Source organism: Epinephelus lanceolatus, chromosome 11 (genome assembly GCF_041903045.1).
Source record: "Epinephelus lanceolatus isolate andai-2023 chromosome 11, ASM4190304v1, whole genome shotgun sequence".
Classification (NCBI taxonomy): Eukaryota; Metazoa; Chordata; class Actinopteri; order Perciformes; family Serranidae; genus Epinephelus; species Epinephelus lanceolatus.
Genome location: NC_135744.1, coordinates 26624305 through 26647270, shown reverse-complemented (window position 1 = coordinate 26647270; position 22966 = coordinate 26624305). Strand labels below are relative to the sequence as shown.

Below are 22966 nucleotides of genomic sequence, written 5' to 3'. Positions count from 1 at the left end.
ATAGTTAATTACCAATGAGGTCTTATATCCATGAAAGTGATGCCTGGCATTGAATCAAGGCTGCAATGTGTTCGATACAAAGCAGTGGTAACTGTCGTGTCATACCTCTGGCATTTTATGAGATACTGTGAATGCTTTTTGGTTATTGTCCCTTTTCTCAGGGTGGAGGCTCAGACACTGAACGCACCAAGAAGAAAAGACGTGGAGATCGTTACTCTGTGCAGACTTCACTTATTGTGGCTGCCTTGAAAAAGATGCTCCCCATAGGCCTCAACATGTGCTCTCCTGCCGACCAGGAGCTCATCAACTTGGCCAAGATCCGATACTCTTTGGTATTTTTTTCTGACTTTGAATGAACTTGATACTGGTAAACATCTGTTGTCTGATTTCTATCATGTTAAATACTGTGATTAAAAACCATTAACCAATAACCATTCTTAGGGGAACAGTAGGTGCTAAACCTTTTTACTTTACAGAGGGACACTGATGAAGAAGTAAGAGAGTTCCTGCAGAACAACCTTCATCTGCAGGGCAAGGTATAATTCCTGGACTGTTAGTCCTGGAGCATGGTATTTTCTTCCAGGAATTAGACTTGTGCTAATAGATAATCAGTCACAATACACATCAGACAGCTGTGTATTCCTGTGCTGTGCAAAGGTGGACAACCCATCCATGCGCTGGCAGATGGCCCTCTACAAGGAGATGGCAGGGAAGGCTGAAGATGCTGACGCTCCAGTGAAAGTTGTCAAGAGAGTACAGGAGGTTTCTGCTGTCCTCTACCACCTTGAAGTGGTGAGTTGCCATTCTCAGCCATACCTGTACTAACTGTTGTAGACACACACTGTCTTTTCAGCATGGAGCATGAGAAGGAACCTCTGACAGAGATGGAAATAGCTCTGAAAAAATAAGATTTTTAAAATATTTGACTGATATGGGAAATCAGTTAAAAAACTAAAAATGATGACTTTAGGCTTTTTCTGCTGTCCATAAAACGTTATCATAGAAAAGTTTTTGGCCACACTGTTATAACCTTCTTTGGTACAGACGGAGCACCCGTTCAAATCCAAAAAGATGGTGTGGCACAAACTGTTGTCCAAGCAGAGACGCAGGGCTGTGGTCGCTTGCTTTAGGATGACACCACTATACAACATTCCAAGGTGAGGATCCACACTGACTCAACTGACATGCACTGATTTGGGTGTTCACAAACACAATAAGGTATAACGTTTTCAGGTTGTCCGTCAGTCTGTCTGTCTATGCGTATGTCTGTCTGTCCAATTCTCGTGAGGGAAATTCTCAAAAATTTGGCACAGATGTCTCTTTGGACTCAACGATGAACTGATTAGAATTTTTTTAGTCAGAAGTCAAGGTCATATGATCTTCTGTCTGTCTCATTCTCATGAACGCAATATCTCAAGATGGCCATTAAGGAAGTTCCTCAAATTTGGCACAAATGTCTACTTGGACTCAGAGGTCAAAGTAACTGTGACCTCACAAAACGTGATTGGCCATAACTCAAGATTTTATACACTTATTATGACAAAACTTCACTCAAATGTCTAATAGGATAAAATTAAGTCATGGTATTTTATATGCAAAAGGTCAAAGGTCAGCTTCACTGTGACATCATAATGTTCTGCACTTTTCTAGCCATTATTCGACATTATAACTCAGGCACAGAAGGGGAGACATTTGGTCAGATACTGAATCGGTGACACTAATCTTGGGCACCAAGAGTGTGAAGCATCCATGCTTTCATAGACATGGTTGTACATTGTAACTGCAACTTGACTGGTTCGCGGAGGCATACCAATGTTAGGTGGTAACTCTAGTTGTGTTTTGTTTTTTGCATTGCAGGCACAGAGCGTCAAACATGTTCCTCGAGGGATACAAACGCAACTGGCTTCACTCTGAGGGTTACTCATTTGAAGACAGGATGATAGATGATTTATCTGTGAGTGTCATCTGACATCTGTTTTTAATCTTGAATTGTTTTTTTTGTCTGTGCCATAACTCACCCTTCATCTGCTTTTACATCCCAGAAAGCAATGGAGCAGGAGGAAGGAGATGAAGAGGAAGAAAGAGAAACAAAGCCGGATCCCCTCCACCAGCTTATTCTGCATTTCAGTCGTACCGCTCTAACAGAAAAGAGGTTAGAGAGGTCCTTGCTGATACAACAACACTGAAATGCAGGAATGTGGTATAAACACAGGGTGGCATGTTATTCCTTGTTATCTGATTGTCTTCTGTTGTCTCTATTTCAGTAAACTTGATACAGATCATCTGTATATGGCATATGCAGATATTATGGCAAAGGTAAGTATTTGAAAGGTTTGCTGACCAAGCGTTGAGGTTTGTGCGTAATATACTTTGAAACACTTATATTTCTTTCTTTTCCTCTCCATTTATTTAGAGTTGCCATATTGGTGAGGAAGAAGAAGGGGGAGATGAAGGGGTGGAAAAAGCTGAGGATGAGATGTCCTTTGAGGTGCGACAGTCAGAACTGGTAATGGGCGGCCAGGGGCTGGGGACCAGGAACACAGTGGAGCGGTAGCTCTCAACGCATTGAGTGACGTCATCATCAGAGCATTACTTCACAAGCACATCTCTTTCTCTTTCTGTGTTTTGTCTCATTACCTCCGTCTGTTCTGTCTGTCCTCTGTCTCTCCTGTTGGTATGTTCTGCTCCATTCATTGTGAGTTGCTTGATTTAGAAACTCAAAGCTCCAATCCAGATGTTTTTTACTACTGTTTGTGTGCCATAATCTTCTCAAATCCCACCATAATTTGGGACAAAACTTATTGTACTCCAATTCTAACATGCACTGCAAGTATTTAAATGTACTCTTTACTGTTTTAGACTTATTAGTCAATGTGCCTTGAATCTGGATTGGGTCTTATTAGATTAAATTAATATAATTTAACATCAACAATGTTAATAAAGATAATCAAACTAATAATCATCACTAATAATTATTTCCTTAAAATTAAGGTATCAACTCGGCTTGATGGACAATGTAAATCACTTTGCATAAAGTTATGAAAATCAAGTAATGCCTTAGAAAAATGTGGCTGAAAATGTTTCCTGTTATACCACACAGCCTACCACACTGTCCTTTCTTCTAGTTTTACTCTGTACTGCTTATAGAATTAGAGTGGACTGGTGGGGCTTTCTATACTTTATGGGTTACTTTGAAAGGAAACACCAGTTGCCACTGCGCCGGACTTTATTACATTCCTTGTGACAAGTTTATGAGTCCCAGACACTGTACTCATTGAGACATCTAGTACCGACTTCACTGTTAAAAGCAACTGGAGCTGAACCATTTAAAAAAGCTTTTTGTTTGTTTGACAGTTGTGCTTTGTCAACATGTATTGTTGCTTTAAACTACTAAAATATATAAATTTAAAAAATGCCTTCAAAACGTGTGAGGGCTTATATCAAACTGGGGAGTTAGACACACTAAAAGATTGTACAAAAAGGCTGTAGATGATCTTGGCTGTGTTATTAAAGGCCATTCAAATTCAGATCTCTACTGAAAATGATTGAGTGTGATTTAACACAAACTCATCAACTAGTGATGTCATTCCTCCCAGTTTATATAGCTGTCCCCATTTGTCTTTCTCTCTGTCTCTTTCCCCATCACTCCATGTAATCCCACTCACCTTCATAACACCCGTCTTTATTAACTGAATGCTACTGATCAATGTTCCCTTCCCCCACTCACATAGCATACTGACAGACTACAGTGAAAGCCAGTGTAGTACATGCAGAGTTAAAAGTTATACATTCATACACATACTTGTAGTTTTAAAAGTCACATATATGATACAGTGCATAGTTTATAGTCAGGTTTCCTTAGACAGTTAGGGACTGCAGTTTGAGGTCCAACTGCACGACACATAGTGGGTAGAGCATGGCCAGGCATACGTGGGTGGGTGGGAGGGGGGTTGGATGTGGGAAGGGAGGGAGGGTAAGGGAGGGGGGGTGTTAGGGGTTTAAAATGTGGGATGCTACAAGTTGATTTGTGATGTGGCTGAACAGAGGAATGTCAGTTTGTCTTCTGAATTCAGAGATATTTATTTGATTGCCATTTCCTTCCTAGAAGAATTTGATTCCCAGTTGGCTCAATACTACTCAATACTAAGAATTGTGCAATAGCGCAAGTAGAGATAAAAAAAATAAAAAATAAAAAAACATTTGGAGCCAGAATATGTTTTTTAAAATTTGCATATTTCAAGCCATTTCTTTAAGCAGAGGCACACTACTATGAAATGCCAAATAAAAATATCTCCGATACAGAGAGATTACAGCTTTTGCACAAAGTGTCTTATTTGCAGGGCTGCTGCAATAAACACACTTTGGTAAACTATACGGCTAAAATGCTGAGCCAATGGGGCTGTTTTCCTGTAGTCTAACGCTTGCTCCAGTCGGCAAACGTGAAAAAGTAGAGTAACAACTCCATGACTAATAAAGTGTGGTGACTGAATGTGTGCGAGGGTCAGACAGGTACTGTGAACTGACTGTAAACATAATGCAAATGCTTGTAAAAAGACTGTATTACTGTACATGGAGGAGAAAAGAAGGTAAACAGTAAGTGTCAGAATATTTTGATATAAAACAAAGGGAAAACTTATGACCTGACTTTGAATATATTATTTAATTAACAGAGTAGATACTTTCTCTTTAAAGATCACTTCATGTATAGATGTGTAATGCTACGTTCATGGATCACTGAGATAAGAAAAGGTAAGGTGATTAGACCATGTTTAAGTGAAAAGTTAGGGACTCCAGTGAATGAAGAGTGAATGTGAATTAAATGATTAGACTGATGGTTAGATTATGAATGGATAGAATGGACAACTCTTTTTACATTTAAACACCTGGAGCTGGTTGCATCAGTGCTTGCCCCATTAGCTGTGTACTGGATATACAAAGATGAGATTCTCAACAACAGTTTCAACATTTTGTTGAGTGTAATGCAATGAATTGGACACCATCAGATTCTGCTTCACAGAGTCACCTCTGATTTGAGGGCAAGTGGTTAGGAAGTCAGTTAGAGGACACTTACATGTACTGCTTATGTCACACAAGCTAGTCCTTGCTCAAATATTAGTAGTTAGTAAATATCCTTTACCAGTAACTGCCAGATGTAACAAACTAACAGTAAGGAGTAAAACAGGTAAAACAGTTGCCATATTTATGTAACCTGAAACTTCATAAATGTTGTTTCATAATAATGTAAATCTCTGCCTCAGTATGAAACAATGTGCCAATAATATTTGACTTACTTTTGACTAAAGGAGCAAACAACATCAGTTGGATTGGCATAATCAGATATTTCCCTGTCATTCAAAACTGTATGAATACCACTAACTTTAAAGTTCATTCTCCATGTATGCAGACATAAATAAAACAAAGATATCATTCACAAAAAGTGTATCTTTTGCGCCTCTAGCTAAGACATTTCTTAAGTAATGAAAACCTAAGTTTTTAAACTAGTTGTAACTTAGAACTTAGGAATGACTTGGCGTTCAAACTTAGTAATGGTTCTATGAATAGCACCCAATCCTGGTGTTTTTTTATTTAAGACTGCCACTGAATACTTCATCAAATATCTGACCTAAGAGAGTCCACTCTATCTATTTAAATTCTCTGTGTGAAATATAACAGCAGCACAAAATGCTCATAATGTTCGTGTCCACCACAGGAAAAAGAAATGGAGAAACAAAGGCTCCTGTACCAACAATCCAGACTTCATAATCGTGGTGCTGCAGAGATGGTCCTGCAAATGATCAGCGCCTGCAAAGGTGGTCACGCTCCCCATGTTCAGGATACACTTTCTGCCTGCAAACATGCCTGCACTGCGATGCAGTTTATTGTAACCAATGACATTTTTTTCATGTAGGTGAAACTGGCCCAATGGTGACAACAACCCTCAAACTGGGTATTTCTATCCTTAACGGTGGAAACAGCGAGGTTCAGAGGGTATGTTCTCTGTAAACATTTTGTCACTTTGAATTTGAAGTTACCTTTGAATAAGCACTTTTTATGGATTACTCCTTCTTTTTTTGGTCAGAAAATGCTGGAGTACTTGAAGGATAAGAAGGATGTAGGCTTCTTTTTGAGTGTCCAGGCACTGATGCAGACCTGCTGGTCAGTTTTCAATTAATTGACGCAATTTTCAACTTTTGAATAGTAAAGTGACTTCCAAAATGTACATTATTTTAAAAGTTTTGGAGAGTACACATCTGATAATGGGTTTGTGATCTCTGCAGTGTCCTGGATCTAAATGCCTTCGAGAGGCAGAACAAGGCCGAAGGGCTCGGCATGGTGTCAGAGGAGGGCACTAGTAAGTCCCCATACTCTTTAATCTACATCACCTATTCAATTAAATTTTTCAATCAATCAGTTTTATTTATAAATAAATAAATATATTTTCCTTATAAATAAATTTATAAGGAAAAACTCTCCAAAAAAACCTTAACAGGGTCAAAAAACGCCCAAGGGCCTAAGATACAGCAGGCCCAGTCATTGTTAAATATTATCATGTAAATGATTATCTGCATCATTTGAAGGCACAGATTGCATTGTTAAATACACTTAACACACCGATGTCATTACACAATCAACAGCAATGGGACACAAGTGTCGCGGGCACACATTTTGTCTGAACACTGTGTACACTGTTAGACCACAAAACAAAGTAATTACATTCAAAGTAAATCCAAATTGTCTTTGGAAATTATTTGCAGAGACAATTAACGACTCCAAAGTAAGTGAGCACCAGATGATGCCATTATTTATTGTACGGCAACTTTCAACCCAGCAGCAGAAGTAATGACAGCAGCACTTTGCTCGGCCTACATGGACTGCATTTCACATCATAGCCCGACCCTTTATCATCTATACAGATGATCCAAAAAACAATCTATGCAGATGTTATAACTTTGTTTGATAACTTATCATTTTGCTGCACATTTTTGTGATGTAAGATTGGCAACTGCAGCAAGCAGGCCAAAATAAACAAAGTAAAAACCAAAATCATGATAATAATTGTTCAATATTTTCTTGTCTTCAGACAGAAGAAAATAAAGGTAAGAAAACATTGAACAATTTTAAAAAGAAGACAAAATGAACCTAACCAGTCCATGATAATAGTTGAAAAATAGGCTCCACATGTACAAAAGATCTGGGTGGCTTCACTTGACTTAACCAACAAAACCCAAATAGGTTTATTCTGTGCATAGATTAGTGGGAACCGGTGCCAAAAACGAAGGGGATTTTATATTTTTTAAGCAACATCATGCACATTTTGAAGCGATAATGGTGGCACAGACAACTCTGCTCTATCCAGTATCACATTTTACAGTATAATGAGTCAGAATGGTCAATCTGAATCATCAAGAATCAAGAAATGTCTGGTCAAGTCAGTGTAAATAAGGTATTTGCCTCATCACCATTAACACAGAAAATAAATTAATCAATCAAGATAATACATTGATTGATAAACAGACATACTATTATTTAATCTTCCTCTAAATGTTTTACATCTGCGACATTTACTATCCAATTTGAATTTATTGGATGATTAGTCTCCTAACATGAGGTATTAACACTTGGTTAATAACTGTTAAAGGATTAGATAACTTGAATTAGTTTTTAGTATGTCTAGTAGTAGCTTGTCTGTTGATTGGGAGTCACCTATTGTTTTACCAACTTTTTGTCATCTAATTCTGGAGGTTCATTTGAAATTTCTACCTGAATGAATTTGCCATGGAATGTTGTTAATCTCCCCCTCCTCATCTCTTAGTCCTCTACTGTTGTCAACACACTGATCCTCTCTCCCTTCCCCACGATCACTGCCACCTCTCCCTTGTCCCTCCTTTCATGGTCCTCAGAGTTGAACCTAGATCGGGGTAAATCATGTTTCTGTCCATCTGCCTCCCTGTCCTCTTATTTCTCTCTCCTCTGTCCCTCTCACTCCATCACTTCTTCTAACGCTAAAATTCAACCAAGAGAGGATTGGATGCCTCTGTCCATCTTTCATGTTCATAGCGTGTGTCCTTCCTCACATCTCTTGTTCATTTCAAAAGGGAATGAATGGAATCTTATGCTCATAAAATAAAATACTGGGTGACATCTTCATGAAACATACTATATTATGAATAGTGATCAAACTTATTTCCCAACTCCTTCCACATTTTTCAGTCACATCATTTATAGAGAGGCTGTTTATATCTGTAAACATAGCTACAAACACTGCTGCGACTGCAGTCAATCTTAATAACAAATGTGCGTCAAGTTTTGAAAAGACTTGGCACACACATCTAACAGAATATCATTTGTAAAACAATTTAAACATAAAAATTGAAAAGGTATTCTGGTAGATTCAAGTATACCTACTCTCAAATTTAAAAGCAAGTCTGTTAGATGTCGTTAGCTCAACTCTCCTCAAACTGTCATTTTGATATAATTGAAATATGCACAGTCCCTTTCTCTGATGAACTTCTGTATCAGGCACTGGATTCCCTTCAATATTTTGATGGACAATGCCCCAACCTCTCTGACATCTAAGTCTGTATTAGATGTCAGAACAAATTCGGTGTGTGCTACATGATTCTGCATCTGTCTGTCTGTCTGTCTGTCTGTCTGTCTGTCTGTCTGTCTGTGTGTGTGTACATTACGGCCAGTGGTGGACTGGGATTTAAACAGGCAGGTACACTATACAACCCTTATGTCAAAATGGTGCAGTGGTTTTATACATGGGATGATACGTACCTAAAAAATCCTGATATTCTCATCTCAGTACATATTTTTTACATTCTTTATGCATAATAAGAATGTAAAGTAATGTACAGGTTAATGAATCAGTCCAGTAGTAAAACTCCAGACGCACCAGTTCACCCCTGAAGGCTGCAATGTTTTAACTGTAATGCTGTTTTTCTGTTTGTATGACAATGCATTATTATTGTCTGTGTATGTTATACATGTTCATGTGACTGTGTGAAGTTTTCACTGCAACTTGTTTTTACATTAACTTCATGCATGCGATGCCGATGCCTCCTCTTGTATCTATGTTTTGACATTTGATTGTATGTCAGACCATTGTCAGACCATTGTTCAGTATTTGTTCTATTAATATTATATATGTAATTAAGTGTGACTCATTCTTAAATGGATTATATATATAAAAAAAAAAAACAGAAGCAAAACTCGGTCAGAGGGGGCTTTGCTACGTCTGTTACTAAACTCCATTATGAGGAGATGGTAAGTGGAGAAATGAATATCTATTTATTATCCCTACACTGCTTATACTCAGGCAAACTGTCTCAGTAATAAACAGTAATATGTTTTTACCATTGTATTTAGTCTAGTCTCAACCTGATTTGGAATGTTATTTAACACATTTGTTCATTTCTTTTTTTAGATGAGAAAGTAATGGCAGATGATGAGTTCACCTGTGACCTCTTCCGTTTCTTGCAGCTGCTTTGTGAGGGTCACAATAACGGTGAGATTAGCTCATGTTATGAATGAGAATTATTATTGATTTGATTAAAGCAGACACTGTGAAAGTTTACTATCTTTCAAAATAATCTCTACGTTGCTACAGATTTCCAGAACTACTTGAGGACACAGACAGGCAGCACAACTACCATCAACATCATCATTTGTACCGTAGATTACCTCCTCCGACTTCAGGTGCAACCTTTAATTTAGCCTAAAGATGTTGCAGTTAATAAAGGATGAAAATGAAAGTTTGAAAGATTGAGGATTACATTGTCACTAAAGCTACATGTGTAACAGAATGTGCAGCTGCTTAGTTGGAGGTAAACATCCAACTTTGCCATCAATTATGAATTCCTAAGTCGTTTTGTAGTTCCCAAAGGCTTTTCATTTGGTAGCTCAGATGACCAAGAAACACATGTGATCACATGATCGGGAAATTGTAAGTACTTATAGTGTTTTTAATTGATTAAAAAGGGATAGACCTTTTACCACGATAAAAAAATCTTGTTTAAAATATTTTTATGGCGAGGAAACACTCTTCTTAATTCTCTTTTTTTCTCCAATCAAGGAGTCTATCAGTGATTTCTACTGGTATTACTCTGGCAAGGACGTCATCGATGAACCAGGCAAAAAGAATTTCTCCAAAGCCATGACAGTGGCAAAACAGATTTTCAACAGCCTAACTGAATACATTCAGGTAAAATATGAACAATTCAGGCATTTACACTGGCTGGGTGTTTATTATGTGTGTAACACACAGGCTCTCTCTTCAGGGTCCATGCACAGGCAACCAGCAGTCCCTGGCCCACAGCAGGCTGTGGGATGCTATAGTTGGGTTCCTTCATGTCTTTGCCCACATGATGATGAAGCTGGCACAGGTACGCACGTACAGTTCAGTTAATTTTACTTTACAAATTAATAATATTTTCTGCAAACATAAAATAGAGGGAAACACAAACTCACTGTTGCCTTTCTGCAACTTCTTTTGACATCAGATCTATACCTATATGATCAATACAGACAGATTAAATCTGTTACACAGCCTTCATCACATGACATTTTATTTTCAAGGATCATGACAGAAATTGATGGTAGCCATGACAGCATAAAGCTTTTTAGAGTCAAGTGTCACCCCAGTTGTGCATTGATGCTGTTCTCTCTTTCATTTTGGCTCTCTGTAAAATAAGGGCAACATTTATTGTGCATTATGTTAGTGGATGTTCACTAAATAACCCCATTATTGCCAAGCCCTCAAGAATGTCTTTCTGCGGACATGTACATGTAACAGTATAAACCATACAGTGGCTTCTTACATGTGCATGATAAAGCTATGTGGTCATAGGCCTAAAAGTAAATATGCTTGTAAACTTTTGTTTAACAAGTGGCCGGTATACGCTGCATACAATAAGTCTGGATAATACATTTCTTGAGTCAATAAGTATTTTGACCATTTATTTGTATGTCCAGTATGAGCTGGTTTTAAAGTGGTTCTTCACATTCCTATTCACTCTGAATGGATGGCACAGCAGAAAAATCACAGGTGTAAATAATAAAGTGGCTGAATTCTGTTTAGCTGCTTTGGTTTCAGGGCTCTGGTAATGTGCATGTTGGCTCACTGACACACTGTCACGGCTAACTGGGACACTTGAGCAGTACATTGTTAATGTTATTAGTAACAACTGTGTTTTTCCATCTGTGACGTCAAAGTCAAAAAGTCATTTTTGTATCCTTTTGTATGCATTCAATGTAATACACATCAACAACTCTGTCACTTAAAGGTCATTGGACTGTGTAACAAACCAGCCTGCCTGGGAATGTAGAACCACGCTGATATCAGACAACATGGTGCAACTTTATTGCTACAAATACAAGGTCAAAATACTTTCAGGGAAATCCCATGGCTTTTCCACCTCATACAGTGCAGTCATCCTCTGTGGATGACTGAGGCTAATGGCACAACTTTATTATGAGCACAATGTTCTGCATGCAACCCCTTGATCGTACATTCAAGTTAAGAGCTGAGCCATATCTCATCCGTAAGTTCCCAGCTCTGCATACTCCCTAACGCATATCATAACTAACACAGAATTACTTTCCCATGCGCTGTCCTTGACCTCATATTCTCACAAGTATCAGATGCTCTGTCTTGCAGTCATCGTATTTGAAAAACTACAGTAAATCCACGAACAGGATATATTTTAAATGTGTAATTCCAAAAAGCAAACTCTAATCATAGTACAGTAAAAGATGTGATGTATTATTTGGTGTGTAAAACTGTCCCAGCCTAAACATGGTTTTATTGTCAAACGAAAGAAAGTATTTGTGATACACGAGCATTTGAAAATGTAATGTGCTTAATTGTTTGACAACTGAATAATGTATTATTATTATTTAAATTGTCTTCCACATGGTCAATGCAGGGTAAAGTATGTATCCATTTTATTTATCTATTGATGTGATATTGTGTTTACTAGTTTGTTGGATTCCTTTATCAGATTGTTTTATATCCACCTGCTTTTAAATATGTTATCTAAAATGACATGTATGACCTTTTAAAGTACATTTTGGATGTTTTTCTATACATACATATATATATATATATATATATATATTTCAATTTAACATTCGATTACTTCTATACCTTTTAGCCATGGTTATTTAAGGAGTATGGATGGCAGAGAAGATACCCGTGCACCAGTGCAACTGGGCTGGACAGCCACAAAACTATCAAAACAAAATTTGACTATCATCAGTGTCAAGGACTGAAACATTTGCTAATGTTTTTATTTACTTTTTATTATATTTTGCACTTTGAACACCCTTCTTTTTGAACACCATTCTTTTTATTTGTCATAAATAAATTGACTATTTTTTGCATTGATTTCAGCATGTGGACCTTTCTGTGGCTGTCCAGCCCAGTTGCGCTGGTGTGCAGGTATCTTTTCTGCCATACCCAAGACAAATGGTTTTGTTGCCCTAAGTAGGCCCAGTTTCACAGCAACCCTACAGCGTTTTATTGAAGGAGTATAATATAGAAGTTTAGCATTTTTAAAAAAGCAGGTAAACATCCACTTGTGTCTCATAAATCATACAGAAATATGAAGATTGTAACGTGAGAACCAAACATTCCTCACTCAGCAGTTAAACATTGTATCTAAATCCAAATGCACACCGAATTACTCTAAATTCTAGTACAGATTTCAACTCAAGAATTCAAAGAGGAATAATCACTCAAGGAAACACACACAAACAGATCCTAGGAGAAAGTGAAAGTTCATTATTATCACATTAGTGCATCTGTTTCTCAGTACTTGAGTAAAATCTTGAGGTGCACCAGCTTATCCACATTGTACTACAACAGACCACAACATACTGAATTTAAATTTCCAGACACAGCAATACTCTCTTTACTACAAAGCTGTTTTGCCTCATTAAGCACTTACAATATGATGTACAGCACTAGGAATTTTAAAACCCACAATATTGTAATTAACAAACATTGTTTTTGCCGAATCATTATTGATGACAAAGAAGCAGGTGACTACAAAACTTCCTGAGAGAGGGACTGACGTTTAACCTCCGCTGTTGGAGTGTATATTTTAATACAAGATTATTTGGTGTTGGATTATACATTTTAATGTGACTTCCATTTTGTGTGCACACATTTAACAGGGGTTATGATTCTGTTGCCGTTTTTATTTACTAAAAATTAACCTGAAGGAATATGCTTTTTATTTGTGTTGTGTTGCTTTGTGGCTTCTGGTGGCGTTGGTTATAACACTATTTAAGCATCGACATGACGTTGGTTTATATTTGTTGTTTATATTGTTATAGTATATACTGCATGCAGTACATTTGAACATGTGTTATATGGAATTCAGCTGAAATTCTGATATGATTCATAGCAATCCATGGCATATAAGGATAAGGCAATGGATGTCTAAGCAGAAACCACATGAAGAGAATAAGATCGGCCAGTGGCGTCACAAAGTATTGTGGTCTTTATTTCTGAGAACTATATCCACTTTGTTCTTGTGAGATGCCAAGATTTTCATTCTGTGTCACGAAAGCTTCGGCTGTTGAATCAAATGCTTACTGTCATGAATATTTAATCACTTTTCAGAGAGGAATAGTTGATTAAATAATTTACAAATACACTGATTTGAGATTTTATGTAAAACTGGAGGCAATTGGTTAGTTTATAGTCTGAAGTTGCTACATGCAGCCCACATTGTCCTTCCTTGACACCCTGCACACAATCATCTCATTCATCCTTTGAGTTTTCCTAAACCATTTTTACAAATTCTCTCTCAGCATGAGGGTTTGGTTATTTAACTCCTTTTTGCAGCACTCTCTTTGTTGTGAATGTGAGTGTACGGAATGTACACCTCATACTGTAACTGTATTTGGGTTTCTACATGTTAAAATAATTTTGTGTGATAACTGTTGACACTTTTGACTTGTGTTTTACACTTCACCAATGACTATTGCATCTCTATAAATCCATGTAAACTGCTAATGTTTGGAGACAATCTTAACTCTGTTGTCATTACTGTAAGATCTTGTGCATCTTTTTATGGTCACAGGACTCGAGCCAGATTGGTCTGCTGAAGGAGCTTCTTGACTTACAGAAAGACATGGTTGTTATGTTGCTCTCACTATTAGAGGGTAAAATATAATTAAATTATCTGTCGTTTAGTTTTTTATCAGTTTTCATTTCTTCGGTTTGTCCTTTTCAGATCTCTGAATTTCACTCTGTATTATTCAGGAAACGTGGTAAATGGTACGATTGCCCGCCAGATGGTAGACATGTTGGTGGAGTCCTCCAGCAACGTGGAGATGATCCTCAAGTTCTTTGACATGTTCCTCAAACTGAAAGACATCGTGGCTTCGGATGCTTTCCGTGATTACGTCACAGACCCTCGAGGGCTGATCTCCAAGAAAGACTTCCAGAAGGCCATGGACAGTCAGAAACAGTATACCCCCTCTGAGATCCAGTTTCTTCTGTCCTGCTCAGAAGCAGATGAGAATGACATGATCCACTATGAGGAGTTCGCCAATCGCTTTCAGGAACCTGCCAAGGACATCGGATTCAATATCGCAGTGCTGCTCACCAACCTGTCTGAGCACGTCCCACATGACGTTAGGCTACAGAACTTCCTAGAACAAGCAGAGAGTGTGCTGAACTACTTCCGCCCCTTCTTAGGTCGTATTGAAATAATGGGCGCCAGCAGAAAGATTGAGCGCATCTACTTTGAAATCAGTGAAGTGAACCGCAGACAGTGGGAGATGCCCCAGGTCAGAGAATCGAAACGACAGTTTATCTTTGATGTCGTCAATGAGGGCGGTGAATCAGAGAAGATGGAAATGTTCGTCAACTTCTGTGAGGACACCATCTTTGAGATGAATATAGCCTCACAGATTTCAGAGCAGGAGGAGGAGGGAAAGGGGGAAGAAGATGATGAAGAGGAAGAAGGTGGAGGTGAGGGGGGACAAGGAGCAGCTGGTGATGAGGAGAATAATGGAGACGAAAGGCCGCCTGAATCGAGCTCTGCCTTTGCAGATTTCATAAACAGCACTCTAAGCTTCTTCAGCATTTTCACCTTCCGTAACCTTCGCAGACAGTATCGCAGAGTGAGAAAGATGACCTTGAAGGAGATTGTGGTGGCCTTGTCCACCTTTTTCTGGACCATCCTAATGAGTATACTACACTTAATTTACAATGTGTGCAAAGGGTTCTTTATGATCATCTGGCAGACGTTGTTTGGAGGTGGCTTAGTGGAGGGAGCAAAGAATATCACCGTGACTGAGATTCTTGCAAGCATGCCAGATCCCACGCAGGATGATGTGCATGGTGATGGACCAGGGGAGCCAAGGACAGGGGAAGAACAAGACACTGGAGGTGTAACGGACACCGGGGAGACTGGGAGTGGAGAGGAGGAAGAGGAGGATACCCAGGAAAAAGAGGGTGGGAGGATACCAGGTATTGATGCTCCAGGTGGACTTGGAGACATGGGTGTAGAATCACCTGTTGAACCTCCAACTCCTGAGGGAACTCCCATAACAAAGAGAAAAATGGTACGTTTTATGCACCTTGGGTGAATTAAAAATATTTCACTGGGTGGTTAGTGAACCTGTTTTAAAGCGGCAGCTCACCCCAAAATCAAGTATACATACTTTTCCTCTTGCCTGCAGTACTATTTTTCAGTTTAGATTGTTTTGGTGTGAGTTGCTGAGTGTTGCATGTTGGTGGGTGTAGTCCTGTAGAAAGAAAGTAGTTCCCACATGAAACTGCTCACACCAAGGTCCATAGATTGTCTTATAGGTAACCACTTAAGAGTCGAGTGCCATCTAGTTCCTTTATATTTGAGAAAAGGCAGGCATATCAAACACTCTGCAACTCACATCGAAATAATATACATTGATAAAAAGCACTACAGACAAGAGAAAAATATGTATTTATGATTTGAGGGTGAACTGTCCCTTTAGCTATAGTCTTGGTGGCTACTGTGTAATGTTTTTGTTTTGTTACAGGCACCAGAAGAGGCTGATGCCAGCCAGAAACCTCCTGAACCTGTTCCTGCAGAGGAACCTCCTCCAGAACCTGAAAAGGCTGAGTAAGAGCCTTGAGTTGCTCTGTGTATCTTCTCTCTGTTGTGGTTTGAGATAACAGGCTAGACTTTTTAGCCAAGAAGACTATATACTGTATATATTAAATATTTTACTCAAATGAATTTCAGATGCAGTGTTCATTCTCTGATCATTTCCATGCAGCAATTTCTTGTGCTAACTCCCAAAATACTGCACCATCAGCATTACTATCAGTATGCAGTGTACAGTACACTGGTGGTGTACTATACAGGATAGAACTGGGCTTTTTTTATAGCCGACGTGGAGCGGAGAGACACAAGCAGACAGATGGCAAATTCAAAGGATTGCACATCTGCAGCAATGACAGCCTTAGTATATCATGATTGGATTTTGATGTTGATGAAATACAGAAACAAAACAGTAACCCTGCTGTGTTTGGTTATCAGTGTTGAAACTGGAGAGAAAGCAGAGAAAGAATCCCAGAGCAAGGCAGAAGAACGGCCAGAAGAGCCGAAGAAATCTTCAACCAAAAAAGAAAAGAAGCACAAAAAGGAAGGTTTCCAAATCTGGACTGAGCTGGAAACCCAACGAAATAAATTTATGGTGACACGTTTGCTAGCATTTGTTTCAAAATTACTTAGCCGCCATAATTTCAGAGTCACTCTGCACTTACCAACTCACTAATCAGCTGAAAAATATTCACTTCTCCTTTGTAGAACTACCTCTCCAGAAACTTCTACAACCTACGGTTTTTGGCTCTGTTCCTCGCATTTGCCCTGAACTTCATTCTGCTGTTCTACAAGGTAAAAAGATAATATTGTATTTGAATTATTATGTTGTACTTGATAACTCAGTAATACAGGTACTGTTTGATAGACTGTGAGCTGTGCGTTGTTTTACTGTACCAAGCTGTCTTGTTTCTTCATTATTCTGTTCTGTTTAGGTGTCTGACACCCCACCCGAGGGTGAGGAGATGGAGGGATCCGGGATGGAGGGAAGTGGGCTGTTTGAAGGCTCTGGGTTCTTTGAAGGCTCAGGGGAGGAGTCTGAGGGATCTGGAATGAATGAAGGAGATGAGGACGATGAAGACGTCCCAGTTTATTACTATTTAGAGGAGAGCACTGGCTACATGCAGCCCACACTGTCCTTCCTTGCCATCCTGCACACAGTCATCTCATTCATCTGTATCATTGGCTACAACTGCCTTAAGGTATGAGGGGCACACAGTAAAACACTGTTGACTGTTTCGCCTCATATTAAAAATATAGACGGATGCTGAAAAACTAAATTTTGAGGTGTTGCACTATGAACTATGTTCTTGCTTCATACTAGAAATGAATAGGTGCACACCACAGTTAAGTACGATTTGCAATTGTTCTTGTCAGATTCCACTGGTGATCTTTAAAAGGGAGAAAGAACTTGCAAGAAAGCTGGAGTTTGACGGCCTCTACATCACTGAGCAGCCTGAGGATGATGACATTAAGGGCCAGTGGGACCGACTGGTCCTGAATACACCGTATGTAGATAAAGAAATTATTTGTCTCCAGTCAGATGATTCTTTATAGTGTCAACATTAAGTAGGCACGCAAGAAAAAAGGTCCAGGTTCAGTGTGTAGGATTTAGGGGGATATATTGCCAGAATGTAATGTAATATAAGTATGTTTTCTTTGATGTATAATCACCTGAAAATGAGAATTGTGTTTTCTTTCTCTTCCACGGACATCCCCATGTTGCACTGCCAGCTTACTACAGTAGCCCAGAACAGACAAGCCAAACACTGGCTCTAGATAGGGCCATCCATGTATTCCCGTCAGCCACCGTAGTTGGCAGCGCCTTTTTTTAAATAAAAAAATAGTGGGTCCATGTTTTTGAAAGGAAGAGACCTCTGCAGATAATTTGGCTCCCAATAAAAACTTCCCGAACGTCTGGATCCTAAGTTATCAGAGATAAAGGGTGAGCACACATTAGCGTGCAGTGGTTGAGCAGCCCATCATCGACCTGCCAAACAGCGTTGGAGACAGACTGATTTGTAACATGAAACTGCTTTATTCCATGTTTTTACCCGTTTAAATCACTGAGAGGAGGAGACCTCCTAACCTAGAGAAGTTTCAGCTGGTGAAATTTTGCAATTCTTACTGCCAGATGCCATCAATCCCCCTAAATCTAACACACTGTTCCTTTAATTTAATCAGTAAATAATGTCCCTTTTTCTCCCACAGCTCTTTCCCAAACAACTACTGGGATAAATTTGTCAAACGAAAGGTAAATTGTGTTTGATTTTGGTGGTTTTAAAATGGACTCCGTAGAGCCTCTTATGCATTGTGTAATGCAATGTCTGTGTCCAGGTTTTGGATAAGTACGGAGACATTTATGGCAGAGAAAGAATTGCGGAGCTCCTGGGTGTTGATTTAGCCTCCCTTGATGTGAGTCAACAACATGAGAAAAAACAAGAGGAACCAGATAACTCTGTGTTTGCGTGGTAAGTATACAACCAGCAAAGATTAAATATTGTTCCTCAAATAAATAATTATTTAGAATGTTTATCACTCAATATTGTATCTTTTTAGGCTGACCTCCATTGACCTCAAGTACCAGATCTGGAAATTTGGCGTTGTGTTTACAGACGGTGTAAGCAAACCCACATTAGCATGTACAATATACTCATGGGTGGATTCTGTTACAATGGGCCCGGCACAGATATGCAAAACACCCCATTACCTCTCCTGTAGGAGCAAGAAACACAGACTTTGTGGTGGTTTTGCATTTCTATGTAGTCGTTTTGTGTCTCTTTGCAATTTATTTGCATAATTTTGTTGTCATTTCGAGTCTCTAACTGGTCGGTAGTTGTTAATTTGACTAACATTATGCAGGAGAAAGCCAGGTGGGGCCCTAACCCTATGGCCTCAGGGGCAGTGTCCAGTAGGCCCATTCAGTAACCCATCCACGAATATACTATACTATACCGCACTATATTATACTATGTGTGAACACAACCTTACCTTTGAAATACCCTGTCTTGTTATCTCTTTGTAGACCTTCCTGTATCTCTGCTGGTACACGATAATGTCTTTGCTTGGACATTACAACAACTTCTTCTTCGCCTGCCACTTGCTGGATATTGCCATGGGTGTCAAGACTCTGCGCACTATCCTGTCCTCAGTCACACACAATGGCAAACAGGCAAGTTCAGGAAAAGACTCAGACGTATTCATTTTGCTTCAGTTTAAATGTACTAACTCCGTTCCCCTCTTGTCTCTGCCAGCTCATGATGACAGTGGGCTTGTTGGCTGTGGTGGTGTACCTTTACACCGTAGTTGCCTTCAATTTCTTCCGCAAGTTTTACAACAAGAGTGAGGACGAAGATGAGCCAGATATGAAATGTGACGACATGATGACTGTAAGTCACTGTTGATGTTAAAAAAAAAAAGGAACTTTGATGCATTTGTGTCTGCACCACTTCCACTTCCCAAATAATGTGTATTTGCTTCTCTCTACAGTGTTACCTGTTCCACATGTACGTGGGTGTGCGTGCTGGTGGAGGCATCGGAGATGAGATAGAGGATCCTGCTGGAGATGAATACGAGCTTTATCGAGTGGTCTTTGATATAACTTTCTTCTTCTTCGTCATTGTCATTTTGCTGGCCATTATTCAGGGTAAAGACAATGCCAATACTTTTCAAATGTCATGTCACTGACCCCCTTTATACCTTGCATTAAAATGTGTTTTGGGTGATTGGAATGCAATTGGATAGTGCTTGACCACATGAGGTGAAAATGCACCCAAAATGGATTGTGATCTGATCTGCCAAACCACCTCCAGAGGTTGTCAGGGACACATTGTGACCACACTCAGCACTAGAGTAAATGCAATTGTATTTTCAATCCACATATACAACTCTAGGCAAGGCAAGGCAAGGCAAGGCAAGTTTATTTGTAGAGCACAATTCGTACACAAAGTAATTCAAAGTGCTTTACAGAACAAGAAAATGCATTAAAATCACAATGCAAAATAAAAACATAAATAATCATTATAAAATGAACTTTAAAAGAGAAGAGTGCAGATAAGATCCTTTCAGTCATATGCACAGTGAAATAGAGCTGTTTTGAGCCTAGATTTGAACATTGTCAGTGTAGAGGCCTGTCTCACATCTTCAGAAAGACTGTTCCAGATTTTAGCTGCATAAAACTGGAACCCTGATTCCCCATGTTTAGTCCTGACTCTGGGCACCAGCAGGAGGCCGGTCCCTGAGGTCCTCAGAGTCCGAGATGGTTCATATGGCACTAACATGTCAGAGATGTACTTTATTGCTAGGCCGTGGAGAGACTTGTACACAAGCAGAGCTGCTTTAAAGTCTATTCTCTGAGCCACAGGAAGCCAGTGTAGAGACCTGAGCACAGGACTAATGTGCTCGTACTTCCTGGTTCTGGTCAGGACCCGAGCAGCAGCATTCTGGATGTACTGCAGCTGTCTTACAGCCCGTTTGGAGAGGCCAGTGAGCAGGCCATTACAGTAGTCTAACCTACTAGAGACAAATGCATGGATCAGTCTCTCTAACTCTATGGGCAAGAACGCATAATCACACATGAGTGTTTCATACCATGGAGGGAGTCAAGATGGGACCAAGTGGCAGCTTTCAGTTTGATCCAGTGAAAGTATACAAGCAAAACGTGGCTGTTCTATTGCAGCGTAGGCCTTTATGAAGCCATTGCTAAGCAAATGTGGAGAATGAGAAGAGCGACTTTCCGTTGTTAGAGCTGGACAGAGTGATCAAATCTCAATCGGCTCTTAATATGGACACTGGAGACACATGATACCAGGTGTAAATGTAATCTGGTTAAATAGTATCTTGGTACCAGACACATTTTAATACACGTTGTTAAGGGGGTCATTGGGTTAGAGGTAACGTACAAGCAAGGAAAAAGGAACAATGTGAGAAGCTTTTAGAGACTCACTTGAAACTGTAGGTATAATGAGGGATTTTAAAGGTATATTTGGCACTTGGCAGATTTTTAAAAACACCTCTAATCATCATGTCAATGTACAAATTCTGTAGGTCTGATCATTGATGCCTTTGGAGAACTCAGAGATCAACAAGAGCAAGTCAAGGAAGACATGGAGGTATGATACTGTCAGTTGATCCTTTCACCTAATGTATGCATGACATGGCTTTAATCTTCATCCCTGATTTTTTTGCAGACAAAATGCTTCATATGTGGCATCGGAAGTGACTACTTTGATACAACGCCACATGGCTTCGAGACCCACACTTTAGATGAACACAATCTGGCCAATTACATGTGAGTGTACCTCCTCTGTGTTTCCGTGTGTGCATGTACTCTTCACATGTGTCGAAATGTACCAATGACAAAACATTAACACGTGAGTTCTTTTCAGGTTCTTCTTAATGTACCTCATCAACAAAGATGAGACGGAGCACACGGGGCAGGTCAGTCTGAACTGTTTTATTGCAGTGCTTTAATTGGTGTTTTGTTTTATGAGAATTCCTCCTGGCTGATAACAGTCTGCTCTCTTCCTCGACACATGTCCTCATTTGACTTGTTGTTTTTACTCCCTCTGTTTTAGGAGTCATATGTGTGGAAGATGTACCAGGAGCGTTGCTGGGACTTCTACCCTGCAGGAGACTGTTTCAGAAAGCAATATGAGGATCAACTTTCCTAGCTAACAAGTACTTCACACTTACAGAGGGAAAAATATAATAATTGAAGCACCAGTCTTGGAACCCATTGGCTATCGGTCTGATGATATCTAAGTCAAGACTTCCTCTTCCTCACTTCCTCTTTCGTCTTCGGTCATTTCAGCTCATTTCTATGAACAGATATATATAGCTAGACATAACCGATGGGTTCCGAGATTTTGGCCAGTGCACTTTGCCTCTACACATGGATTGGGACTGTTTACCTGCTGTTTAAATGTAATTGGTCAGTACTACTCAAACTACAAACAAGAACACCTCTAAAAATCTTGTCTCATCGCCTCCAGTCTTTTTTAACACACTCAGAATGTGTTTATAGAGGTTATTGAAGTGCTGCTTGTGTTCATCATTCCTGACAAAAGTCACAACAAATCGATTTTGACATGAAAACTGCAAAATAATTCTCATGAATTCGAATTAACAGCACAAACATTACTTCAAACTTTGGTAACTCTGGTGTCCCTGAGGTGGCTGTAAAGAAAGAGAGTTTTTACTATGCAAATGTGATTCACACAAAAGTTTTTTTTAAGTGTAATCATGTAATCAAAATGCATGAATATTTTCTCTTTAATCAATTTAGGGACATCATGGGTTTCCATAAATTTGTTTTAATTTGTTGTTTGTTAAGAAGTTGAAGATAAAGCCACTGTTATGTGAGAATGTGATAAAGTGCCTTAGCAGTAAGAGAAGCTGAATAAACTATATGTAACAGAATATAGTTAGCTTGAAAGTTAGCTCAGCACTCTCACCTTTTTGTTGTTACATGTAATCAATAGTTTCATTTAAATTCATCATATATTTTCTTTGTGATTATTGTCAGTTTCACTCTAGCATATTTATATTTATTTCTCTGTTTAGTTTTCCTCAGATACTGTAGCTTATGTTTGATTTTAAATGATTGTATTTATTGTTTTTCAAGACAACTTTAAGTCTGCAATGATGAATAAATTCTGTGTAAGAATAAACTTGAGTGTAATGTGAGATTCATTAGATCTTGTGCTCATCAGCATGCTGTATGTATAATGTGTGTATGTGACAAAAGACAGCCGTGTCCAGTCTGAGAATTCTTCAAATGTATGTCCTAATCTGCAGCATATACAGTTTGGATTCAGTTAGTATTCAGTGAATAAATTATACATAATTATATGATA

The 22966-nt window shown here is 39.0% G+C and overlaps 1 protein-coding gene across 4 annotated transcripts in view; it reads left to right on the top strand.

Moving 5' to 3' along the window:
- Positions 1 to 22780, top strand: part of LOC117267084 (ryanodine receptor 1-like) — a 51464-nt gene extending 28684 nt beyond the window's left edge. Inside the window, exons 73-106 of one of the 4 annotated variants that reach the window (XM_033642735.2) lie at positions 162 to 332; positions 477 to 536; positions 658 to 792; positions 1045 to 1157; positions 1858 to 1954; positions 2043 to 2152; positions 2265 to 2316; positions 2414 to 2506; positions 5711 to 5810; positions 5909 to 5988; positions 6080 to 6156; positions 6279 to 6352; positions 7902 to 7919; positions 9431 to 9511; positions 9614 to 9702; positions 10079 to 10207; positions 10284 to 10388; positions 14097 to 14178; positions 14279 to 15588; positions 16045 to 16127; positions 16548 to 16704; positions 16818 to 16904; positions 17045 to 17311; positions 17487 to 17617; positions 18321 to 18363; positions 18447 to 18580; positions 18669 to 18729; positions 19135 to 19281; positions 19364 to 19498; positions 19599 to 19755; positions 21156 to 21220; positions 21299 to 21399; positions 21497 to 21548; positions 21686 to 22780. In XM_033642735.2, coding sequence (XP_033498626.2) covers positions 162 to 332; positions 477 to 536; positions 658 to 792; positions 1045 to 1157; positions 1858 to 1954; positions 2043 to 2152; positions 2265 to 2316; positions 2414 to 2506; positions 5711 to 5810; positions 5909 to 5988; positions 6080 to 6156; positions 6279 to 6352; positions 7902 to 7919; positions 9431 to 9511; positions 9614 to 9702; positions 10079 to 10207; positions 10284 to 10388; positions 14097 to 14178; positions 14279 to 15588; positions 16045 to 16127; positions 16548 to 16704; positions 16818 to 16904; positions 17045 to 17311; positions 17487 to 17617; positions 18321 to 18363; positions 18447 to 18580; positions 18669 to 18729; positions 19135 to 19281; positions 19364 to 19498; positions 19599 to 19755; positions 21156 to 21220; positions 21299 to 21399; positions 21497 to 21548; positions 21686 to 21781 — 4692 coding nt within the window. In that variant the 3' untranslated portion in view covers positions 21782 to 22780. The remainder of the gene's footprint in view (positions 1 to 161; positions 333 to 476; positions 537 to 657; positions 793 to 1044; positions 1158 to 1857; positions 1955 to 2042; positions 2153 to 2264; positions 2317 to 2413; positions 2507 to 5710; positions 5811 to 5908; positions 5989 to 6079; positions 6157 to 6278; positions 6353 to 7901; positions 7920 to 9430; positions 9512 to 9613; positions 9703 to 10078; positions 10208 to 10283; positions 10389 to 14096; positions 14179 to 14278; positions 15589 to 16044; positions 16128 to 16547; positions 16705 to 16817; positions 16905 to 17044; positions 17312 to 17486; positions 17618 to 18320; positions 18364 to 18446; positions 18581 to 18668; positions 18730 to 19134; positions 19282 to 19363; positions 19499 to 19598; positions 19756 to 21155; positions 21221 to 21298; positions 21400 to 21496; positions 21549 to 21685) is intronic. The other 3 variants (XM_078172435.1, XM_033642795.2, XM_033642771.2) reach the window with 3 other exon arrangements.
- The last annotated feature ends 186 nt before the right edge of the window (positions 22781 to 22966 follow it).